Raw genomic sequence first — 20,955 nt, 5'->3', positions numbered from 1 at the left:
ACCTTTTTCCCCACCAATAAAAATACACACAACATGTACATCCCTTACGGAACATTTTTCTGACTGATATACCAATATTAAGCACATTTGACACAAATGAGATGGAAAGAGTGCATACAACTTTACCAATGAAACCAACATCTCATTTAACATGCATCTGTCATAAATTACTTCCAACTGCATCACTACAGTGCAATATTTATAATTCTGCCTACAAAACCGGAGGCAAAAAAAAACAACCAAATCTCCAATAATAAAATAAAGCACAAACTTGGCAGATGAGAGAAATGAATAAAATCATATTGGTGCATCCAGAACTCTCCTCTAGAGGTTAGAAGTTAAGTTAAAACAATTTGTTGAGACAGAGTAACAAATTTTACTTTCTAGCTCACTGACCCAGGGGTGTTTCACATTAACAATGGATGAAGATAAAAATGTTGCATTTTCTAGACCCTCATCTTCATAAGCACAAACTTTACCAAAACAAATATCAGTTATCATTGGTTTTGTTCCATAGCCGGATACGAATTGTTCTGTATTTTAATTGCTCCTTTTAAGAAAAATGAAAGTTAAGGGATAAAAGCAGCAAAAAAAATCTTAACTGGGATAAATTGTTGATGACCTATTGTCGTCACTTGCTTCCAATTAAGGCTACAAGGGCATCAATGCTTGGCATGGTTCTTATTATTAACATTTAAACATGCATGAAAATCTGAGACATCTACACAGTTAACTACTAAAATTCACCGTGGAGGAGCCATTGCCCAAATCTGAACTCGCCCTGCTTTATATGTACACAGATGAAATCAGAACTCGAAAGGTTGTATCAGTAATTGTTCCAAGACAAGAAGTGACTTTCCAACAATGTCAACTGGTTTAAATATATACAAAAACTAAACTACCGAACTACATATAACCACGTGACATTATTGAGACAGAAGAAACAGGTTTGTCAAGCAAGGTTTATTGCAGGAAAGCAATGAACTGGGTGGACAAATCCGATTCTATTCAAACAGGCACACTGGAATAGGACTATTATTGGTGAAGCTGATACAATAATATTGCCACGATGATCTCCAATATGCATGATTATTAAGCTGAGCCCAGCAGTCTTTTAATTTAAATGACATTTTTTCCCTAAAGTTGGAATGATTTAAACAAAAGATTGAGGAGTAATATTTTTGAAATAGTTTTCCAACTTTCTTCCTTATATTTCTGTCATCCTTTTAAATTACGGACAGAATAGCCATAATTGCTATTTCTAAAAATTGTTTCAATTTTTTTTCCGCAGCATCTGACCCATTTACATAGCAAGAATAAAATACAAAATCCCTCAATACAGCAGACAGGTTGCAACAAGAAGGCTGTACTTACCTGCATACATGTGGTAAGTAAGCCGTTCGATCAGTTTTATAACAGTTCCAGCTTTCATAATGGGAATTCCAGATTTAGATTGCACATTCTCCTCAAACACAATGTTCTCCTCAGAGTCTGGCTCAGCAAACCTATACACTTCAGGACTTGGAAGTCTAAGTGGCTCCTCTTTTTCTTCCTGTAGCATTGTGGTGTCCAACATTCTCTCCAGTGTACTGCGATATTGTAAAGAAATTAAAGCTGCCATCCAATTATTTTTTTCTTCTGCTGATTTAGCAGCAAAAATTACACTATTTTCATCCTTCAAGATAACTTCAAAAGCATGCTTGTATTCATTAGTGTCATCTTTGTCGTTGATCTGTACCTTGCGCATGAAAAACTTCTCTTTGAGACGATATTCTGCATAGCTTCCACCAGGCAACCTAGGCTGACCGTGATTTGATTTACAGCAAATCATCAAACCATCAAATAGGAATATGTGTCTTTCATGTTTTGCACCCACCCGTGTGAGGGTGCCTTCCATTATAAATTCATTACAGCACTGCCCAATGTCCTTGCCTTCCCAACCATCAATGTTTTTCTGGATCTCATTCATTTTCTTAATTGCCAGGTGTTTGTTTTTCATTTGTTGATTATAAAAACGACAGGCAGATTCACTGGAAGAGAAAATAAATGACCAAATTTCAATCAGTTGAAATGAATGAACTCAAATATCCATGCACTGGTGCAAGCGACTCTAATGATCTGTGAAAACTACAAAATGAATTACAATGCAGTTACGAAATAGAAGCAAATATTAGAATAAGTAAAACATGAAAACTGTTATATATGTCATGAAGTTTTTATAGATTGTATTCCCATTTGTGCAACCCACTAGCACATCTCAGAAGTAGTCAGAAGTATCAAAGTCACAACCATTTCTTGTGCTATTGTTAGCAAGTTCAAGATTGGTTAATACAACGCATACTTCTGCACGGGTGGGCCAGTCTGCTGTTTTCCCTTTACTTTCTGGGAAGTCACACCTTTCTGCACACAGAAGTATTCCATTGAACATTCCAAATGAAAAAGCAATATCACTCTTGTGGGTCATTTCGGAATTAAGTTTTGGCTCTCTGCTTAAAACATCCATGTTGAATGACTGGAACTGCCCACTTTATTCAATTTGTTCTATTTAAGGTAGTGATCATTTGTTGAACTTAAAGAGTGAGCAGACCAACGCTATGCACTTTAATCTCATCAAGAAGGAAAGTGAAAAGAACAACTGAATGAAAAAAATACATGCATCCACTATGTTTTATCGGTCCGAAATCTAGCAACATAGAGCCTTTTGTTGATCATTTTCATGGAATGCCGTTACTTTTTTATAAACAAAATAACACAGCTTGTCCCTCTTAAAACAAACCTTTCAGCAATTCATTTTAAAGTGTGTCACTGCTTACCACCTGATGCTCAGCAAAGTCGTCATGTTCATAATTGAGATGTTGCTCAGTTTTAAGCTTCAGTTGTACAAGCAACTTAACAGCATAAAATGCTTTGAACAAAAACAAGCTTTCTGACCTGATGTCACTTCCTGTGTAAAAAGCAGCCCTACCAGTAAAGCAGTCCACTGTTGTTCTTTTCTAACAGTAAGAGGAAATGGGAACAACGGGAACTTACAGATGTAGTTAATCAGGAAAAATGCAGGGATAAATGGAAATTGCTTACCTCAGCCTTCTTTTTGCAAGTGATTTTGAACATATCCTTTCCATACTGCTCTGGAGGTTAAGAAGAGCGGTTATGGCTTGTTTTAGGCATTCTTTGTCTTCTTCATCTTCACTTTTCTCTTCTAATTGCTGTTGTTATAAGGTAGGGAACAAATGAATATGTTTCAAATAGTTTATAGCTGTTGGAGGGACACATATGAATAACAGATACTCAGGGTTTACCCAGGTATCAACACATTTGACTGTTTTTCTCCATCAACTAGTAACAAGATCACAATCTCTAATACACTGAAAAGTTTTGAACTTCAACCAATTATTTATAGAATTTATGAAGAATCCTAGTTGAATGAGCAATCTTTATTTCATCCTGATGACAACAACTGCTTGCAGCATAAAGATAAGCTATGGCAGAGCAAGTGACGCCTACTATAAACAGAAATAAAAAAACAATACATCAGTATTATGTTCTAGTGCGTTGCAATGATTTGAGTCAGTGCACCAAAGAACGTCTAGTTAGTTTAGTTAAGATTTATTAAATTCAAATAACATGAGGAGAAAACAATACTAATATGACTAATAAACCGTAAACTAACAACTAGAATACGAGAACTAATACTAAACATAACTACCCATGGCGACTCCTCACCCAGACTTCTCGAGGTTGCAGTGTCACGCGGTGTAGTTCTACTACCACCTGCTGGTTGGAGGTCTAACATATTAACATACAGAATTGCTTATGCATATCATTACAATCAGCTCTGCAGTGCATCTTTACTGTAATGATGACCTCCCCTTCTTTTAAAAATCAAGTAACTGGATTCAAAAAGGCACCAGAACATGTTCTGCTTGAAGCCAACATCAAGCTGGCTATTGTTTCTGTAATAACGAGACTGTGGTATCTAATAAGTAAATAAAAATGAGACCCAAGTATATCCCTCAGCTATAGACTGACAACCCTTGAATCCAGTAAACTTTTAAAAATATATATATATTTATTAAAGTTTTTTAACACAATTTTTCTCCCTTACAAACAATAACCCCCCCCCCCCCCCCCCCCCGCCTCGTAACAAAAAAAAGAGAAATCGCGCAGAGCAAGATATATACATGGCAAAATGATATATTTACACAGCTTTGTACACTGGCCCTCACCTGTACGTGCCAGTTTCCCCAACCCTTCATGTTATCTCTTGCTCATCCACCCTCCCAGGCAGTCCCCCCTACCCCCCCCTCAGGATGTCCCCTCCCTCCACCCCCCTCCCCCAAAGGTTGCTGCTGACCGACCTTCCTCTAACGCTCTGCCAGATAGTCTAGGAACGGTTGCCACCGCCTGTAGAACGCCTGCGCAGACCCTCTCAAGGCGAACTTAATCCTCTCCAACTTTATGAACCCAGCCATATCATTTATCCAGGCCTCCAGGCTGGGGGGCTTTGCCTCCTTCCACATTAGCAAGATCCTTCGCCGGGCTACTAGGGACGCAAAGGCCAGAATGCCGGCCTCTTTCGCCTCCTGCACTCCCGGTTCATCCACTACTCCAAATATTGCTAGCCCCCAGCTTGGCTTGACCCGGAGTTTCACCACCTGAGATATTGCTCCCGCCACTCCTCTCCAGAACCCCTCCAGTGCCGGGCATGACCAAAACATATGGACATGGTTCGCCGGGCTCCCTGAGAATCCAGTAAACTTAAACGTGCATTCTGCTACTGGAAAAGAAAGACCTTTTTTTCCCTCTTTCAGTTAAATTCTTCATTACCTTTCAAAACAGATCCAAGATACACAAATCACAGATTTTATAAATAGGCTTCCGGGTAATTTTTCATTTTTCCCATTCGGATTTCTTTTTTCCTGTCAATGTTTTTTTGTTACTTTTGTCTTTTTGTTCTTGCACACTATTTCTTACTTCATCAAAGTTTCAAATCTATACATATATATAGAATTTACAGTGCAGAAGGAGGCCATTCAGCCCATCAAGTCTGCACCGGCCCTTCGAAAGAGCACCCTAACTAACCCCATACCTCCACCCTATCCCCGTAACCCAATAACCCCACCCTACCTCTTTGGACACTAAGGGCAATTTAGCATGGCCAATCCACCTAACCTGCACATCTTTGGACTGTGGGAGGAAACCGGAGCACCCGGAGGAAACCCACGCAGACACAGGGAGAACATGCAGACTCCACACAGACAGTGACCCAAGCCGGGAATCGAACTTGGGACCCTGGAGCTGTGAAACAACTGGGCTCACCACTGTGCTACCGTGCCCCCCGATATATAAATTATATATATATATATATATTTTTTTTAAATCTGATGTCTGTGCATAATTTGACTTCCAGTATTCATGCTTAGGCATCAATTCCTTTGTGATAATGACTAATTGGATGCACTAAATTGCTTTGCATCTTTTAATGCCGGTCATTAAAGATTTTCCTGGATGCTTGAGGCTCATTTTGAACTTAGGCTTTTGTTTAGCACTGTGAGTTTGTCAGGTGAATGCCGATTAAGTCTGAACATGCGTGGTGTACTTAATTTTCCAAGATACACCAATAACCTGAACTGATGCAACATTTTTATATAGTTGCCAGCAGTTTGTGTTGAGTTATCATTCAAAATGATTTGACGGAAAGCGAGCAACCAGAGTGATTGCGGGATATTTATGTAAATTGCACATACTCTCGGTAAAAGAGGACATTAACAGGTGAAATGATTGTTGATCTTGGTATTCTATAGGGATTGCTAGTCTATACCATGACGAGCATTGTCATCTCATCCATTTAAAAAAAAATTATATTTAGAGTATCCAATTCTTTTTTCCCAAATAAAGAGAAATTTAGTGTGGCCAATTCACCTACCTTGCACATCTTTTTGGGTTGTGGGTGTGAAACCTACACAGACAAGGGGAAAATGTGCAAACTCCACGCCGACAGTGACCTGGGACCGGGATCAAACCCAGGTCCTCGGTGCCATGAGGAACAGTGCGTATCACTGCACCACCATGCCACCCCTTTGTCACCTCATCCATAACGACAGAACAAAGGACAGTGGTAAATATATGGAGACTGCTTAGGGAGATGGTGGAAAGCAGTTAGAACTGATTTATTTAAGTTCAAATTAGATTTATTTCAGAAAATGTCATTTTGGGATACAGTACAGGAGTAATTTAAGATAAACATGTTAAGTGTAGCATGCTTTGGAGGAAAATGGTAACTTCGGACCTATGGTTTCCAAAGTGCTCCACCACTGGGGCAAGCTTTAGAAAACATATTACATTTTTTAAAAACAATTTCTTTATCATCCTAATTTTAATTGATTTTTTGATAAAACTGAAGCAAATTTTGAATGCCTCTAATTGTCTCAACAGTGCTACTCCAACAGTTAGAAAATGTAAATATTCTAATCACTAAGTAATGCAGGTAGACACAGTATTGGGAGGATGAGGAAGAAGCAGCATGTCTCCAACCCCTCATCCGAATTAAGCAGAATAATGAAAGCAAGTAAAATCTCTGAATAGGCAAATTTAAGAAATAAACATGGTGAATGACAGCATAATTTGGATTTAAAAAGCAAATACTTGCTTTTTTTGGATTCAGATTATCATAGAATTTACAGTGCAGAAGGACTGTGGGAGGAAACCGGAGCGCCCGGAGGAAACCCACGCACACATGGGGAGGATGTGCAGACTCCGCACAGACAGTGACCCAAGCCGGAATCGAACCTGGGACCCTGGAGCTGTGAAGCAATTGTGTTATCCACAATGCTACCGTGCTTCCCATCTCGGTATACACCCATTTCTACAAAACTATTCTTGCACTTTCCTAATAAGCGTATACAACATGCTATGTGATCTAAAGCTATGGCAAGATTACTTTGCGCTGTACTGAAAGTTTTGCAACTTGTTAGCGACATTTCCACTTCCAAAAAGAGTTCACTAAACTAATTGAACCTTTAATGCAGAAATATTTACTGTAGTAGAAATGTTTGGATATACTTTTAAATTGTTGTTGGAGTTTCCCAAACACAAGTTGTGCTCAGGATATCCTCTATATGCTCATATAGAGGATGTTTCGCACAGGGCTAAATCGCTGGCTTTAAAAGCCGACCAAGGCAGGCCAGCAGCACGGTTCAATTCCCGTAACGGCCTCCCCGAACCGGCGCCGGAATGTGGCGACTAGGGGCTTTTCACAGTAACTTCATTTGAAGCCTACTTGTGACAATAAGCGGTTTTCATTCATTTTCATATGCTTAAAATGAGAAAATTGCTAAATCTTGTTACGAGTAATGAAACAGATTCAATAGTGACTTGAATGTACATGAACACTTCACAAGCAGCGGCCCAAGATCGGATTTAAGGAAAATCTTGGCATGAATACAAGCACACCTGACATTCTATGATAACATTCTATGATAACATTCTATGATAACATTCTATGATAACATTCTATGATAGCATTCTATGATAACATTCTATGATAACATTCTATGATAACATTCTATGATAACATTCTATCTTAACATTCTATGATAACCTCACGAGTGCATGATGCATGTAAGAGAACTGGAATATTATTGAACTTTGTGTAATGGTTATTTTAAAATGTTTGTAATGTTCTTTCAGATATTTTAAGCGTAAGGTCTATTTTTTGCAAAAAAAAGATTAAAAATAAGAGTGAAATAAACAAGTTAAGGATGAGTTGATCAGGAAAGCCAAAAAGGAGTGAAACGAGAATCTCAAAAGTATTTAAAGTGAAGTATTCAAGCAACACAGGAAACAAAATGTCAGATAAGCCTCCAGGATTGAACGGTTAGCAGAGGATAAACAACAATTTGCTTTACAAAACATCTTTAACATGACATAAACATCCCTAGTTGCTTCATAGCAATAATGAGAGAAAATCTGAATCCAAGCCACAAAGAAATATTCAGGCAGGTGACCAAAAACTTGCTCAAAGAGGTATGTTTTTCGGAGGAGAGGTAGAGACCCAGGGCATGATCCAACGGCCATGCTGCGCCCAAAAAACAGCTCGCCGTGACACAGTATGGCTGTTAAAAACCGGGAGGCCCCACCCCCGGGTTCTACCCGACTCGCCACGCCTCGAGAGATTCAACGTGACCTTGCGAAACGTTACTATGTAAATCCTACCCTGCATATTAGAGCAAGGCAGTAAGCCTCACTCTAATGTGCAGATTCCCAAGGTACCTGAAGCTTCGGGATTCAACCCTTTTGCCTCAGAGACCTTGGGCAAGCGCTGTTCAGCAGATGGTACGGCACTTTTGAAGTCTCCCAGGGGGCCACCAGCTGCATGCCCTTTGGTGCCTTGGCACTTCTGGTGGCACTTGGGCACCCTGGCAGTGCCAACCTGGCGCCTTGGCAGTGGCTCCATGGTGCAAGCCTGACACTGCCAAGGCACCTATGTGGTACTGCCAGCTAGCAGGGGCACTGCCAAGGTGCCAGGTTGGCACTGCCTGGTCAGCGATTGTTTTGGAGGCCTGCGATCAGGACGCCACTGTACAAAACGGGGCTGTGTGCACTCGGCCGCACGTTCGCCCCTTATTCAACATGAGTTGCATTGACTAGCCATGTGTTTCTCGGCACTGCGAGCGCTAGGAAACATGTGGCTAAACACGCTCGCTAGGGGACTTTGTTTCTTTTTGGGAGAATCACGCCCATAGATGTCAAGGGACAGAATTCCAGAATTTAGTTCAAACTGATAGGATATAATGATGTGATGATGCCGGCGTTGAACTGAGCATTGTAAGAAATCTTACAACACCAAGTTTAAGTCCAACAGGTTGGTTTGGAATCACTAGCTTTCGGAGCACAGCTCCTTCAAGGAGCCGTGCTCTGAAATCTAGTGATTCCAAACAAACCGATAGGATACAATCATAGATTATCATAGAATTTACAGTGCAGGAGGCCATTCGGCCCATCGAGTCTGCACTGGCTCTTGGAAAGAGCACCCTACCCAAGGGTACAAGTACTGCATAACATGGTGGTGCGAAAGGCCGTCCCCGTCAAGAGTCTTCCTACGTGCTGGAGTCTCACTCCATGTGCACATTTCCCTCAAGGTGACTGTGGTGTGAGAGAGACAGTTATCCACCTCCTTGTGGAACGTGCCTTTGCAAAGAAGATCTGGACATAGATGAGGTGTTTTTTGTCAAGGTTCATCCTGAACAGTCCCATGACACAGGACATTATACTCTGTGGACTATTGCCAGGGACGCACACCGAGGCAAATATCAGCTGTTGCTGGATGGTCATCAACTCAGTGAAAGACGCTCTTTGATCTGCCCAAAACCTGTTGGTCTTCCAGTGCAAATAGTTGTCTCAGACTGAGTGTTGCAAACTGGCACATTCTCAAGCCCAAGACTACTTGCTGAGGGATGCACTAAAGCTTGGAGCAGCCACTGCAGAGGCGCAATGAGGAAAGGTCACTGTCTAAAACCTTTTAGCCATAGCAAGCACAGAGGAGTGGAACTGTACCTCCTTAGGCTGTATGACTCACACTGAATATAAACGGTGAATATCACATGTAGCACAATTGTATTGAAGCATCTCAGAGTGCAACCTGATCTATGTAGACACCTTAAATACCGTTGCACCATTTGTAATGACCATTTTGAAATGTCTGTAACATTTCTTTGACTGTATTAAGCACCTTAATTAAGCACCAACATAACGTATGCAGAGAAGCTGAATATTATTGCACTTTGCGTGATGGCCATTTTGAAATGTTTGTAATGTTCTTTCGCATATTTTATGAATTTTATGAATATATTTTAGCAAAAAAATTTTCTAGAGAAGAATGTTGGAGAAAAGGTAAAATAAATGAGAATTAATTAATCAAATGAGAATATTTGAGAAGTTAATTCAGCAAAATGAGGATAGTGTGTTGAGACCAAACATCCAGGGAGCCTGAGGGAAATGGGAAAAGACATTGCTCTAGAAATTATGGGGATGTCTGCCTGCTGAGAAGCCTACACCCAAAGAAAGCTAACTAAGGCAATTTATCATCTGCATTGGAGCAAATTTTGGAATCATTAATCAGAGAAATTACTAGGTTATTCAGAAGAAAAAATGATTACAATTCACCAACACAGATTTTAGAAATGAAGATCGTGCTCAACAAACCTAATAGTCTTTTGAGATGCAACAGGTCATTGTGGATGTGGAAAACCTCCGTGGAATTTCTGAAAGTCTTTCTCAAGGTACCACACAGGAGACTATCGGAGAAGATTAAGGTGCAAGGGAATAACAGCAGTTTCTCAGAGTGATCAGGTGTGAGTAAAGGTATCCCATTGGATTTGGGTCTGACTAAAGATGACCCATGTTCCATTTGGAGTTTTTAGCAAATGTCTGATTACTTTTTTGCATTGCCTCACTGTTAAGCTCTGCAACAATGACATCAATTATGGTGTATGATTCATCATTTTCTTTTCAATCTCTGGCAGTGTTGTCATTCAGTCTTTTGTATGTTATTTTTTGAGAGATAAGTAGTTTATCAAACATTTAATCACATTTGTTACTTTATGTTTCATGTATGTCCCAACAGTATTTTAATGTCCATATATGATTTGTGTTTTACATAAATACAATCATTCCTATCCATACCTTTAGAAGTTCAAAATAATGCAGGCAATGGTAAACAGGTGCCAGTAACAGTCTGGGGAGAATATATTGCACAGCTTCTTTGAAACCTTCACCTATTGACTGAAATTAAATGCATCAATTAGTTTCGTAGAAGCTAGGTTACATTTGTAATTGTTGTGCAAGAGGCAGAATTTAAGTTGTTCACATTTGTGACAATGCTCACCTGTAAGTAGAATGCAGCGCCTGGCTTTGATAGAAGGCTGAGGAAATGATCATGAAAGCCAGGCCGTAGTATGTCCTGCGCATAGTTTTCATATGGATCAAATGCCAATTCCTGAAAAAAATGTCAAATATAGCTGCCCGTCAATATATCAGGAAATAAATCAATTTATGCACTGATCATGCAAGATATACAGCAAATGATGTTTAGTAAGACAAAACATCTACAAACAGAAGAAATCAGTCAATTTGAAAAGCAGCTTGTAGATGATAAATCCAGAAACTAGTATTTCAGGAACATATGGGGATTACCCCATGTAACTACCCTTCAGTTTATTTTAATTAAAGCTTTTGAAATAGCTCCTGAGTTCAAAGACAACCTCATAGAACCAACCACCTTAAGTACCTAAATATTTTTTTCAAACATCATTCTGATGAAGGTAAACCTACAAATTTTTACAAACTCTCACTTTTAAAGGGCGATACTACAGGTGAAAATATTTCCATTAAATAACAAATTTAAAGTGCTAAGACATCCAAAGATGCCTCAGAAGGGAGAGAGGACACACTGGAGGGGCTAGGGCTATGATCAATGGGATGGTCAAAGAGGATTTTGAAAGTGGACAACGATATAGCAAAGGACAGAAGATAGGAAGAAAATTCCATAATGAAATAAACATGATGGCTAAAAGTTCTGGTATTGGTGCTAGAATAGAGACAAGGGGGATGCACAGTTGAACAACTTCTGAAAAGCAGAGGTATAAACTGAAATAAAGGATAGTGTTATGAATGTAGGAATTTCATACATATATTGTATTATATGTACCTGGTGCAGTAATGGTTACAAGCCTGGTTTAGTGTGTGTACATATCTGTTCCAGCAATGTTTTTAAAAATACTGGTTGAAAAAACAGGCAGACACTGTGCTACAGAAGGGGTAATTAAGGTATCGGACAAATGAGATCATTCTTATTGTAAATCATGCTTTTGAGAAAAAGGACAGATGTAATGGATTTTTATGATTTCTGGGAGTAGTTGATTCACCACATTGTGATTAAACTTAAGCAATCAGGTTATGGGATTTGAGTGGATATGGATGATGTAATTAATGGGGGGGAACCAGGGCCTGAAACAGTAAAGTTTTGAGACAGTCAGTTTAAATTTGGCTGTTAACAGAACAACAGATTTTGGACTAAGCCGTAAAGTTAAACAGTTGACACAGGCAAGAATCTGCAAGCTGTTTCCTGCAGGATCTATCTCTTCAAGATATCTATATACAGCAAGCATTACTGTGTTTGCTAACTGTATTTTAAAGTGGATTTTGACCGGTGATGGATTTTGCGTCGCTGGAAATAAAGAAGATAACAGTTAGGAGTTTAAAGTGTTTCATTTTATTGTTAAGCGTTGTTTAATTGGTAATTGTTAAGCTATATTTTCTGTGTTGTTAAAGTTAGTTTAATATTGTGTTAATAATAAAGTTTGTTAAACTACGGGTGCGGCGATGACCAGCTAAGCCGCACGTTTCGGCAACTCCCGTTTCAACGGACTTTTGGGCTCTTATCGGGAGCCCCAACGGAAATTTTCAAAGGCTAAACCCAGTGTGAGGCGACATAGGAAAGAGTCCCCCCGGGTGTGGATGGAAAGGAGTGATAGTAGTGGCCAGATTGTGGAGGATCCTCTGGAGCAGTGGCAGAGAAGGGAAGGGAGAAGCAAGATGGCGGCTGAGGGAGCCCAGTTGGTATAGGGCCTGGAACAGCAGGAGTTCCTCCGGCGATGTGTGGAGGAGTACAAGAAGGAGGCGCTGGCGCCGATGCTGCAGGCGATTGAGAGGCTGAAGGAGACGCAAAAGACCCAAGAGATGGAGCTCCGTGGAGTGAAGGCAAAGACTGCCGAAAATGAGGACGAGATGCAGGGCTTGGTGGTGAAGACGGAACGCACGAGGCGCTACACAAGAGGTGTATGGAGAGATTGGAAGCCCTGGAAAATAGCTCGAGGAGGAAGAACTTAAGGATTTTGGGTCTCCCCGAAGGGGCAGAGGGAGCGGACGTTGGGGCGTACGTGAGCGTGATGCTCCATACCTTAATGGGAGCTGAGGCCCCGACGGGCCCCCTGGAAGTGGAGGGAGCCTACCGGGTCCTCGTGAGAAGACCAAAGGCAGGGGAAATACCGCGAGCAATAGTGGTGAGATTCCACCGCTACAAGGACAGGGAGATGGTCCTGAGATGGGCTAAGAAGACACGGAGCAGCAGATGGGAGAACGCGGTGATCCGCGTCTACCAAGATTGGAGTGCGGAGGTGGCGAGAAGGAGGGCGAGTTTGGGAAAGGATGTTTGGAATGAAGTAGCGAGGGGGTGGCAAGGAATTGTAAATCAGATGGGGGAATTTGTTCCCCTCGAAGGGGGGGGACACGAAGAAATGTGGGCGCCGGTGGGGAAGGGGATGGGGAAGGAGAGAGGGAGCTGCGCCATTAGGGGCGGGGCCGAGAGGGAAGCGCGGGCTTTGTTCCCGCGCTATGGAAACTGTGGCGGGAAAAGGGGCGTAGGAACGAGGGGGCCTCACACGAAGGGAGGCTAAGGATAAACGGGGGAAGCCGAGGTCAGCCAGAGTTTGCTGACTCCGGGAAGTAATATGGGGGGGTGCAATCAAGCTAGAGCGGGATCTAGCGGGGGGAATTAACTGGGTTGCTGCTGCTAAGGGGAAGGGGAAGCTGTTACGGGATGGGATGGTCGGGACGGGAGGGCGCCGTCTGGGGGACAAGCGGTTGCGTGGGAACCGGGTGAGGAGCTGGTTTAAAAAAGGGGATGGCTAGTCGACGATGGGGGGGGGGTAAAGAGCCCCCCAACCCGGTTGATCACGTGGAACGTGAGAGGGTTGAACGGGCCGATTAAGAGGGCAAGGGTATTGGCTCACCTAAAGAAGCTAAAGGCAGACGTGGTTATGCTTCAGGAGACGCACCTGAAACAGGCGGATCAGGTCAGATTAAGAAAAGGATGGGTGGGACAGGTATTCCACTCGGGCTTGGATGCGGAAAATAGAGGGGTGGCAATACTGGTGGGGAAACGGGTATCGTTTGAGGCGAAGACCACAGTGGTGGACAGTGGGGGTAGGTACGTGATGGTGAGTGGCAGATTGCAAGGTGAAGCGGTGGTGCTGGTGAACGCATATGCCCCGAACTGGGATGATGCGAACTTTATGCAGCGTATGTTGGGGCGCATCCCGGACCTGGAGATGGGAAAGTTGGTAATGGGGGGGGGGGGGACGACTTCAACACGGTGCTGGACCGGTCCAGGCCTAGGACCAGGAGGAGGCCGGCAGTGGCCAACGTGCTTAAGGGCTTTATGGAGCAGATGGGAGGAGTGGATCCCTGGAGATTTACTAGGCCAAGAAGTAAAGAGTTTTCCTTCTTCTCCCATGTCCATAAAGTGTACTCCCGGATAGATTTCTTTGTCCTGGGAAGAGCACTGATCCCGAAGGAGGCAGGAGCGGAGTACTCGGCTATAGCAATTTCAGATCATGCCCCACATTGGGTAGATCTGGAACTAGGGGAGGAAAAGGAGCAACGCCCACTTTGGAGATTGGACATGGGACTGTTGGCGGACAAGGGGGTATGTGGAAGGGTGAGGGGATGTATTGAAAGATACCTAGAGGTCAATGATGACGGAGAGGTCCAGGTGGGAGTAGTCTGGGAGGCGCTGAAGGCGGTGGTGAGAGGGGAGCTGATCTCCATAAGGGCCCACAAGGGGAAACAAGAGGGTAAAGAAAGGGAGAGACTGATTGGGGAGATTCTGAGGGTGGATAGGCAATATGCGGAGGCTCCGAACGAAGGACTATACAGGGAAAGACGGAGACTACACACGGACTTTGACTTGTTGACCACGGGTAAGGCGGAGTCGCAGTGGAGGAAGGCACAGGGAGTACAGTATGAATACGGAGAGAAGGCGAGCCGACTGCTGGCCCAACAACTTAGGAAGAGGGGGGCGGCGAGAGAGATCGGAGGAGTTAGAGGCGAGGAGGGAAGGATGGAACAGAGAGCGGAGAGGGTGAACGGGGTATTTAAGGTATTCTACGAGAGGCTGTATAAGGCCCAACCCCCGGAAGGGAAAGAGGGAATGATGCATTTCCTAGACCAGTTGGAGTTCCCGAAGGTTGAGGAGCAGGAGAGGACAGGACTGGGAGCGCAGATTGAGGTAGAGGAGGTGGTAAAAGGAATCGGGAGCATGCAGGCAGGGAAGGCCCCGGGACCAGATGGGTTCCCGGTGGAATTTTATAGGAAATATGTAGACCTGCTGGCCCCACTCCTGACGAGAACCTTCAATGAGGCTAAGGAAAGGGGGACACTACCCCCGACGATGTCGGAGGCGACGATATCGCTGATCCTGAAAAGAGACAAAGACCCGCTGCAGTGCGGGTCATACAGGCCTATCTCCCTCCTGAACGTAGATGCCAAGTTTTTGGCCAAAGTGATGGCAACAAGGATAGAGGACTGTGTCCCTGGGGTGGTGCATGGTGACCAAACAGGATTTGTTAAAGGGAGGCAATTGAATACCAATATACGGAGGTTGTTGGGGGTGATGATGATGCCCCCACCGGAGGGGGAGGCGGAGATAGTGGTGGCTATGGATACAGAGAAGGCATTTGATAGAGTGGAGTGGGACTACCTGTGGGAGGTACTGAAGAGATTTGGATTTGGAGACGGGTTCATTAGATGGGTTCGGCTCCTGTATGGGGCCCCGGTGGCAAGTGTGATTATGAACAGGCAACGATCCGACTATATAGGGGCACAAGACAGGGGTGCCCCCTGTCCCCGTTACTGTTTGCGTTGGCAATTGAGCCATTGGCCATAGCGCTGAGGGGCTCTATGAAGTGGAGAGGGGTACTTAGAGGAGGAGAAGAACATCGGGTGTCATTATACGCGGATGATCTGCTGTTATATGTCGCGGACCCAGTGGAGGGGATGCCTGAGATAACGCAGACACTCAAGGAGTTTGGAGAGTTTTCGGGATACAAATTGAATATGGGGAAGAGTGAACTGTTTGTGATGCACCCCGGGGAACAGGGCAGGGGAATAGACGAGCTGCCGCTGAGGAGGGTAACAAGGGATTTCCGGTATTTAGGGATCCAGGTGGCCAGGGACTGGGGAACCTTGCATAAGCTGAACTTGACACGACTGGTAGTGCAGATGGAGGAGGACTTTAAGAGGTGGGATATGGTGCCCCTGTCATTGGCAGGCAGGGTGCAGGCGGTTAAAATGGTGGTCCTCCCGAGGTTTCTTTTTGTGTTTCAGTGCCTCCCCATACTGATTACAAAGACCTTTTTTAAGAAGGTGGACAGGAGCATCACGAGCTGTGTGTGGGCCGGAAAGACCCCAAGGGTAAAGAGGGGGTTCCTGCAGTGCAGTAGAGATAGAGGGGGATTGGCACTGCTGAGTCTGAGTGATTATTATTGGGCCGCTTAACGTGTCTATGATATGTAAGTGGATGAGGGAAGAAGAAGGAGCGGCGTGGAAAAGGCTGGAGATGGTGTCCTGTAGGGGAACTAGCTTAAAAGCACTGGCGACGGCGCCGCTGCCGTTCTCCCCGAAAAGGTACACCACAAACCCAGTGGTGGTGGCGACTCTGAAGATTTGGGGGCAGTGGAGACGACATAGGGGAGTGACGGGGGCCTCAGTGTGGTCCCCGATAAGGAACAACCACAGGTTCGTCCCGGGAAGGATAGACGGGGGATTTCAATCTTGGCAGCGAGCAGGAATTGCTAAACTGAAGGACTTGTTCTTGGACGGGACGTTCGCGAGTCTGGGAGCACTGACAGAAAAATATGGGTTGCCACCTGGGAATGCATTTCGTTATATGCAAGTGAGGGCATTTGTGAGGCAACAGGTGAGGGAATTTCCGCAGCTCCCGGCGCAAGGGATCCAGGACAGAGTGATTTCGGGGGCATGGGTGGGTGACGGTAAGGTGTCCGATATATACAGGGAAATGAGAGACGAGGGGGAGACGATGATAGAGGAACTGAAAGGAAAATGGGAGGAGGAGCTGGGGGAAGAGATTGAGGAGGGGCTGTGGGCAGATGCCCTAAGTAGGGTAAATTCCTCGTCCTCGTGTGCCAGGCTCAGCCTGATCCAATTCAAGGTACTACACAGGGTGCATATGACGGGAGCAAGATTGAGCAGGTTTTTTGGGGTGGAGGGGAGGTGCGCGGGAAGCCCTGCGAACCACACCCACATGTTTTGGTCATGTCCGGTATTGCACGGGTTCTGGGAGGGTGTGGCAAAAGTGATTTCAAAGGTGGTGGGGGTCCGGGTCGAACCAAGCTGGGGGTTGGCTATATTTGGGGTTGCAGATGAGCCGGGAGTGCAGGAGGCGAGAGAGGCCGATGTTTTGGCCTTTGCGTCCCTAGTAGCCCGGCGAAGGCTTCTACTTATGTGGAAAGAAGCTAAACCCCCAGGCGTGGAGGCCTGGATAAACGACATGGCAGGGTTTATAAAATTGGAGCGGATAAAGTACGCACTAAGAGGTTCGGCTCAGGGGTTCACCAGGCGGTGGCAACCGTTCCTCGACTATCTCGCAGAGCGATAAGGGAAAATAGGAAAGACAACTGCAGCAACCCAGGGGGGAGGGAGGTGCATTCGGGTCTTCGGGGGTTTTTTGTGTGTTGTTGCATATTTGCTGTTCACATTTATCTTTCCAATGTTATTTCTTTTATTTCTTATTTGTGTTGGCACTTGCCGTTAGTTAATATATTTTAAAAAACGATCAATGTTTATATTGTTACAAAGTTGTAGAAATGGAAAATTCTTGGTAGATCGAAAAACTTTAATAAAATATATATTTTTAAAAAATAAATAAATAATAAAGTTTGTTTCAATACACCATATCCCTATTTGTGCATGGAGTCACTCCTGGGACAAAGTATCCTTTCCTCACAGCTTCACAATTTAAAATATTAGGGTTTCTGTCCAGTATCCTAGCAAAGGTTGGGGTCTGGTCTGGCATTGAATAACAGAAAGGTTGTCGTGTTTGGAAAAGCAAAACAGAAGAGAAATTTGTAAACTTGGTTAAGTTTCTATGTCTCCAACGAAACATAGGGCAGCACGGTAGCATTGTGGATAGCACAATTGCTTCACAGCTCCAGGGTCCCAGGTTCAATTCCGGCTTGGGTTACTGTCTGAGCGGAGTCTGCACATCCTCCCAGTGTGTGCGCGGGTTTCCTCCGGGTGCTCCGGTTTCCTCCCACAGTCCAAAGATGTGCAGGTTAGGTGGATTGGCCATGATAAATTGCCCTTCGTGTCCAAAATTGCCCTTAGTGTTGGGCGGGGTTACTGGGTTATGGGGATAGGGTGGAGGTGTTGACCTTGGGTAGGGTGCTCTTTCTAAGAGCCAGTGCAGATTCGATAGGCTGAATGGCCTCCTTCGGCACTGTAAATTCTATTATAATCTATGATTAGACAGAAATCCAAAGGTTTACACAGGACCCAAATGAAGACTTCACTAAAATCGATGGCACATCGATTTGGGCCCTAGAAAGACAAGGGGCGAAATTCTCCGGAAACGGCGCGATGTCCGCCGACTGGTGCCCAAAACAGCGCAAATCAGACGGGCATCGCGTCGCCCCAAAGGTGCGGAATGCACCGCATCTTTGGGGGCCGTGCCACAACATTGAGGGGCTAAGTCTGCGCCGGACGGATTTCCGCCCCGCCAGCTGGCGGAAAAGGCCTTTGGTGCCCCGCCAGCTGGCGCGGAAATGACATCTCTGGGCGGCGCATGCGCGGGAGCGTCAGCAGCCGCTGACAGTTTCCCACGCATGCGCAGTGGAGGGAGTCTCTTCCGCCTCCGCCATGGTGGAGACCGTGGCGGAGGCGGAAGGGAAAGAGTGCCCCCACGGCACAGGCCGGCCCGCGGATCAGTGGGCCCCGATCGCGGGCCAGGCCACCATGGGGGCACCCCCCGGGGCCAGATCGCCCCGCACCCCCCCCAGGACCCCGGAGCCCGCCCACGCCACCTGGTCCCGCCGGTAAGGTAGGTGGTTCAATTTACGCTGGCGGGACAGGCAATTTATCGGCGGGACTTCGGCCCATCCGGGCTGGAGAATCGAGCGGGGGGGGGGGCCCGCCAACCGGCGCGATTCCCGCCCCCGCCGAATCTCCGATGCCGGAGACTTCGGCAACCGGCGGGGGCGGGATTCACGCCAGCCCCCGGCGATTCTCCGACCCGGCGGGGGGTCGGAGAATGTCGCCCCAGATATTTAAGGCATCAAAAGATATTTCAGTGCACGATCAAGTAGTACAGTGTGCAATAAAGTACCATTGAACATACTGTTTTGACTAAACATCTTCATATAAATTGTGAAAGTACATTATAAATACATAAAGTGCAATACAATTACAATCTCTTTCAATACATGAAGCATATCCCTGTACTTACAATTACAGGTCATATTTACAATGAATATTTAAATTTCATATCAAACATTCTCTGATGTATACAGCCCGAGGGGTTTTATGTGGGTTTCAGACCCTGTATGTCCTCTGACAGGAGGGCTTTAGACTGTAGTCCTAGAACTTGAAATATGCCAGAATGCAAGACTAAGTCATGGACAGGTCAGTGTACTGGAAATCCAACCAGTTTTGGGCTGAACAAAGAGTCGTTTCTCAAATTGATGGGTCTCCAGCAGTAGATGTTCGTCTCAATACAGGTCCCCAAGAACAGCTTGTCAGGCATTTCCTGCATTACAGAGTTGATCGGATGAACTGCAACAAAAATAACAGCATCTCTTTTCAGATCTTTTTTACAAAGTCACATTCCAGAAGGAAGTGTCCTCCCCACCGCAGATTCCTTGAGGCATGTATGCAGTGATGTTGAAAATCTAAGGATGTGACAGGAAGGGCCCTTCTCACCACCAGTCAAGTTGTTTCTTGTGCTTGTCTGAAAGTTCTGGCCAAGCAGCATTCTGCCAAATGGCTTGCTCAGGGAAACATTTAACAGGACCCACCATCTCCTTTTCCTGCAGGGGCCTCAAAGACATTATGTGTGGATCATTGCCTGATGGACAAGTGGTCAAAGTTGTCTTTGTACACAAACATTTCCATGAGGGACAGGTGGTATGGCGCGGTCCTCCTGAATGGACCCTTTCTGAGGATCCTCACCATATTATGATGGAGGGGCTTACGTGTTCCAATGAACCGGAGAGTGATGCCGTCCGGAGCGCACATTCCTGGTAGGGCCTCCCATGGTGGAGGGGGAAGGTTCCAGTCAAAGAACGATCTAAGAAGTCCTTAATGGTAGAGCAGGCGGCCCCAACGGTCGAAGGAGGAAGAAGGCTGTAACAGGGAATTGGCCCAGTTGTTGTGGTCTACCATGCCACTGAATCCAGCCACAAACGCTAAGACCAACTCAGCTGTGCATTGGAGTTCCCGAGCTAAACAATGTCATGTGCAGGCCTCCATCAGGCATACATCCTGTGGCGATGGAAGGTTGGCGACAGGGCAGAGCTGTGATACCTGGAGACCCCCAGCCACGATTCCGCACACATGCAGCAGATGCGTGGTGGTTGTCGGGCACCTGTATTGGGACACGGGTGCCTTTCAGAAATTACATTCGTGACTGAGCAGCCCTCTTCAGAGGGTACCCTCTGCTGACCCCAAATGGGGCAGCATTCGGAAAAGGTGCCCCAAAAATAGATTGTCCAATTTCTCCTGGCTGGGAAACTGCACCCAGTGGGATCACCATCCCTGCGGTCAAAACAAGAAGTTAAATATCGGAACCTGGAATGGGAGGATGCTCATTGACAATCCTGTCTGCAACTCCCGCTACCTTGGGAAAGCGGGCAGCATAATCAAAGGCCCCTCCCACCCAGGTTATTCACACTTCCAACTTCTTCCATCAGGCAGGAGATACAAAAGTCACTAACAAAAGTCGAACATGCACTAACAGGTTCAAAAAAGCTTCTTCCCCTCTCTTATCAGACTCCTGAATAACTGATCTGATCTCTTCACAAATCCTCTCTACTGAGTAGTACTGCACTCCGTATGCTCACCCGTTGCCTATGTAGTTACATTGTGTATTTATGTATGAACAAT

At 45.0% G+C, this 20,955-nt stretch overlaps 1 protein-coding gene across 3 annotated transcripts in view; it reads right to left on the bottom strand.

The window, feature by feature from the left end:
• The window catches only part of LOC140420246 (son of sevenless homolog 1-like), a 450,340-nt gene that overhangs the window by 146,833 nt on the left and 282,552 nt on the right, over positions 1–20,955 (bottom strand). For all 3 annotated transcript variants that reach the window (XM_072504285.1, XM_072504288.1, XM_072504295.1), the window contains exons 7-10: positions 10,886–10,996; positions 10,684–10,782; positions 3,079–3,206; positions 1,375–2,030 (exon numbers count right to left, since the gene is read on the bottom strand). In XM_072504285.1, coding sequence (XP_072360386.1) covers positions 1,375–2,030; positions 3,079–3,206; positions 10,684–10,782; positions 10,886–10,996 — 994 coding nt within the window. The remainder of the gene's footprint in view (positions 1–1,374; positions 2,031–3,078; positions 3,207–10,683; positions 10,783–10,885; positions 10,997–20,955) is intronic.

This window comes from Scyliorhinus torazame, chromosome 1 (assembly GCF_047496885.1).
Source record: "Scyliorhinus torazame isolate Kashiwa2021f chromosome 1, sScyTor2.1, whole genome shotgun sequence".
Classification (NCBI taxonomy): Eukaryota; Metazoa; Chordata; class Chondrichthyes; order Carcharhiniformes; family Scyliorhinidae; genus Scyliorhinus; species Scyliorhinus torazame.
This window is presented reverse-complemented; position numbering and strand designations above follow the sequence as displayed.